Raw genomic sequence first — 3,895 nt, 5'->3', positions numbered from 1 at the left:
TTTATCGGTTTGTTTTACGTTACATTCTAGCGTTGACTACCGATAACGACGTCAAATGCGATAAGGGGTATATAATAATTGTGAATACTATTAAATTATTGTTTAACGTTTTCTGTGCCATGGGCCGATTTTAGGCCGATTTGTATATAATACGTTGACTGCCACGGGCCGATTTTCGGCCGATGTTTTTTTTCTTGACGTCGAACAATAGGTTTCAGTTACGTCGCTTTTTTTGTGTACTGTGGGAGGGGCTATAGCACGTTGCGTTATGCATGCAAAGTGCATTCAATTTAATTTTTAATTTGTTTTAATTTGTGTGGATTTTCTGCTGATTTTTCTTTTTTGTATTGTATAAAAATAATCCTATCAAAGAAATGTTACAGTTTCACTAAATAATGATAGCAATCGAAAAGTTTAATTACTGAAACCAATTTTGATGCACTGCATGTGCACCTTTTATGGCATAATGATTCTTCAAAAGTACGCTGAATCGAAATCAAACAATACAACAAGCATAAAACATCCAATGAGCGAATTCCAATCCAAATAGAATGACCGATAAAATCCATTATAAAAAAACAAATACCGTCTAGAAATAGGTCAAGTAGGGTAATTTCAAAAGTGCTTGTCATGCTCCTGGTACAGAGCCATCTTTATGTGAGGGATGAGGATTCGATGCATTATAAATGACTAATTCATGTAATTTAAGTGGGCTGTCTTAACACCTGATATAAAATAAAAACATTAATTTGGTTAGAAACAAAAAATATATTTTAATCATGATTCAACACATAAATGATTGTCTTTACACTCCCGGTGAACACCTTTACCGCAAACTCTACACACTGTCCTACTCCTCCTTCGACCCCCGTAACCATTTCTGTCTGAACATACATCGCAATCTTTTTCTCTATGACCAGGCAACTTTCTGATTCCGTGTTTGTTCTTATTTTGTCTATTGTCGTCTTGGTTTTCGTTTCTTAGCACCATGTGATCTTAGCGAGATCCTCTATAAGCCTTTGTGTGAAGGATAATCTCGACAATTTCGGATTATCGGAAGTGTTTTCTTTATAAATAATGTATGCATTGATTACCATACGGTGCATAAGATTAAAAACAACCTTTTTCCAAACCTTTAACGTTTTTCGTCCATCATTGTAACTCTCTGTCATCATGTCAGCCAAATCTACGCCCCCCATAAATTTATTATACGAGCAAATCATAGCCGGTTTATCATTTTCTTGTGCTGCTATAGAAAAAGAGGATATGATTCTAACTGGTTTTCGACCATTCCGTTCTTTATATGCACATAACAGAATTCTTCCTTGTCTAATATAAATGCTTTCCTTTTCCTGCAAAACAGGATTCTTTATTGTGTTTGGCATTTGCCGATTAGCGCGTAATGTTCCAGTAAACAATGTTCCTTTTGCTAAAAGCTCTTTAGCCAGATTAATTGAGGAGAAAAAACTGTCAGTAAACAAATGATAAGCTTTGTTTAACAATCCTGCGGCATCTAACAGTTTGTTGACTACGTAAGCACCCTGTAACATTCCTTGTGGTGTTGGGTCATATTGTTTGCCTTTGTAAACACTGATTTGACAAATATAGCCACTGACGGCCTCGGCTAATACCCAAAGTTTGACTCCAAATTTCGCCGCTTTTGAAGGAATATATTGTATTATTGATGACCGGCCTTTAGATGCGATTAAGCTCTCGTCAATACTTAGGTTCTGTTTTGGAATATAATGTTGTTTCGACTGTCGATTAAAAAGATCAACGAAGCACTGAAATTTTGATGTGGGTGAATTATAATTATCGTCGATCCGATTCGGTATTGTAGTATTATCTACGATATGAAAAAATTTTAAAATGCTCTGAAATCGATTTCTAGAAAACATGTTACGAAACCAAACAGTATCCTGGCTTTGAAATTTGGTGTTCCAATATTCTGTAATGGATGGTTTACGTATGAGGCCCATGTTAAGTATTACTGATATAAATCCTTTCATCTCATCTAAAGTAACAGCACCAACTTTAAACCAGGAATGAAGACGCGAAAATCTTCTTATCCTCTGCCGACTAGTGATGAAGTCTTGTGCATACCTGTAAATAAAATCACAGTATAATTGATATGAAATATACAAATAGTAAAAATAATCTAAGAATTAATACATTTTACAATTCTCAACGCGTGACCTAATAAATTGGTAATTCACGAATGCGCGTAGCCCATTAGGTAATTTTTAGTGCTTTTTTGTTTAACGTCCAGCGTCAAATTAATGTGTATACTTAGGACGAGAACATAATCATACTAATGTAAAAGATTTCCCCTGCTTTGTACCAGTTCAGAAGTTTACATTGAGCAGGAAGAAATGTCCCCTTACTCTGGCTTATTATTCTGAATCCCAGCCGACCAGTCTTTACATTTTATAATAATTATAATTTATTTCCTTGTGCTTAGTGTATAGAAGCAGCAAAATCATATATCTATAGTTTATATTATATTATGTGTTGAAACGACCGGGCAAAGGTAGGAAAAAATAAGGCAAATGTGTTCTTAATCGCAACGTGTGCATTAATATATCGTACTGAGTAAACTTATGACTATTTTTATATGTGAAATGTAACATATAACGCAACAATTAATTGTAAATATTACCTGTTTGTCTCTCTGACAATATGTCGTAGAAAATCAAGTGTCAAAAACAGCAAGAAGTAGTCAATAGGTTTAGCGTCGGCAGCAGGGACATTCTGAGGGCCACTGTTCTCTACAAATCTTTGGTCGTGTAAGAAGTCGATTTCCGGCGGTCTAACTCGAAACCAAGGATTGGCATTCATTGGAACATCATTCATCCCATCTTCAGATTCTGAGCTACCGCTTAAAACTTCAAAATCACCATCACTCTCCCCGTCTGAAAACTCCTCTGAATCACCAAACTCCATACAGCGTTATCGTTAGGGTCATACTTCCCTTTCTCTAAAGCGTAGCTAGATGTCACCACTGTTTCGGAGTTTGCTGAATCACTGGAGTCGGCCATATTTGATTCACGAGCAATATGACGTCAACCGATATATTTTTACATGACGTCTAACATTAAATCGGGCGATATCTTTTTGCGCCAAAAATGAACTTATTTGCGCCAATGCTACTTCTGCGCCAATCCATTGAAAAAATATAGGAATCATTTGCGCAAATAAAAAAAAATCATCTAATTTCGCCAATATTTTGAATGTATCTAATTTTTGTATCTATTTTTGATATATCAACTACTTCGTAAATGATTTTTTTTCTCTTGTCTCCTTCGTCCGGGCTTGGGACCGGAATTTTACCTTCTGAGTTGAAAGTCTTTCGGGGCTCTGGAAATTATTTTTGAAGGTCGTTTAAATAAACTATCAGTTGCTTTTCGTTTGCAGGCTGTTCTTAAAATTTTTGAATATTAGCCGGTTCTATGTGTGATTCACCAAGATTAATTTAATTGTAATTAAAATATTATGTTACAAAAGAATATTCAGTAATCATAATTGAAGGTAATCAAGGTAGATCGAGCCTAATTCACTAGGCATTTTTTTCGGAGATCTTACAAATTTGAACATCAATTTATTATTCGAACGAGCAAAATATATTCAATACAAAGTAAATAATGTACTATCAGAAAATGTTTTATTAGTATCAAAGTTGAAAGAATTTGACAAATAGTAAAATTACAGGCAGAAAATAATTATACTCCACAACAAAAGAAACGCATCAACTCAAGTGAAAAAGTTTCAATTGTCTATGACTGCATTATAAGTGACTGTGCTTGCAAATGTTGCTGGGGTCATTTTTTTTTAAGCCGGTGTATAGAGGTGTATAGAGGCAAATTCTACTTTTTCCAATAGTTTTTTATGTAGAAAT

At 34.7% G+C, this 3,895-nt stretch overlaps 1 protein-coding gene across 1 annotated transcript; it reads right to left on the bottom strand.

The window, feature by feature from the left end:
- Positions 1 to 406: 406 nt before the first annotated feature.
- On the bottom strand, positions 407 to 2,943 carry LOC139526281 (piggyBac transposable element-derived protein 4-like). The gene is made up of 2 exons (XM_071321411.1): positions 2,660 to 2,943; positions 407 to 2,103 (listed from the first exon to the last, which is right to left on the bottom strand). Exons 1-2 carry the CDS (start codon positions 2,941 to 2,943, stop codon positions 981 to 983), a joined length of 1,407 nt encoding a protein of 468 aa, XP_071177512.1. The 3' UTR covers positions 407 to 980.
- Positions 2,944 to 3,895: the final 952 nt, after the last annotated feature.

The sequence above is a fragment of the Mytilus edulis genome, chromosome 6, assembly GCF_963676685.1.
Source record: "Mytilus edulis chromosome 6, xbMytEdul2.2, whole genome shotgun sequence".
NCBI lineage: Eukaryota > Metazoa > Mollusca > Bivalvia > Mytilida > Mytilidae > Mytilus > Mytilus edulis.
Note: the sequence above shows the minus strand (reverse complement) of the source record. Positions and strands in the feature narration are given on the sequence as shown.

Excerpts from the sequence above, each read along its gene's own strand:
- LOC139526281 (XM_071321411.1), bottom strand. The coding sequence starts at position 2,943 with ATGGAGTTTGGTGATTCAGAGGAGTTTTCAGACGGGGAGAGTGATGGT. Across the intron at positions 2,104-2,659 it reads ATTGTCAGAGAGACAAACAG|GTATGCACAAGACTTCATCA; the intron begins GTAATATTTACA and ends TTTTATTTACAG.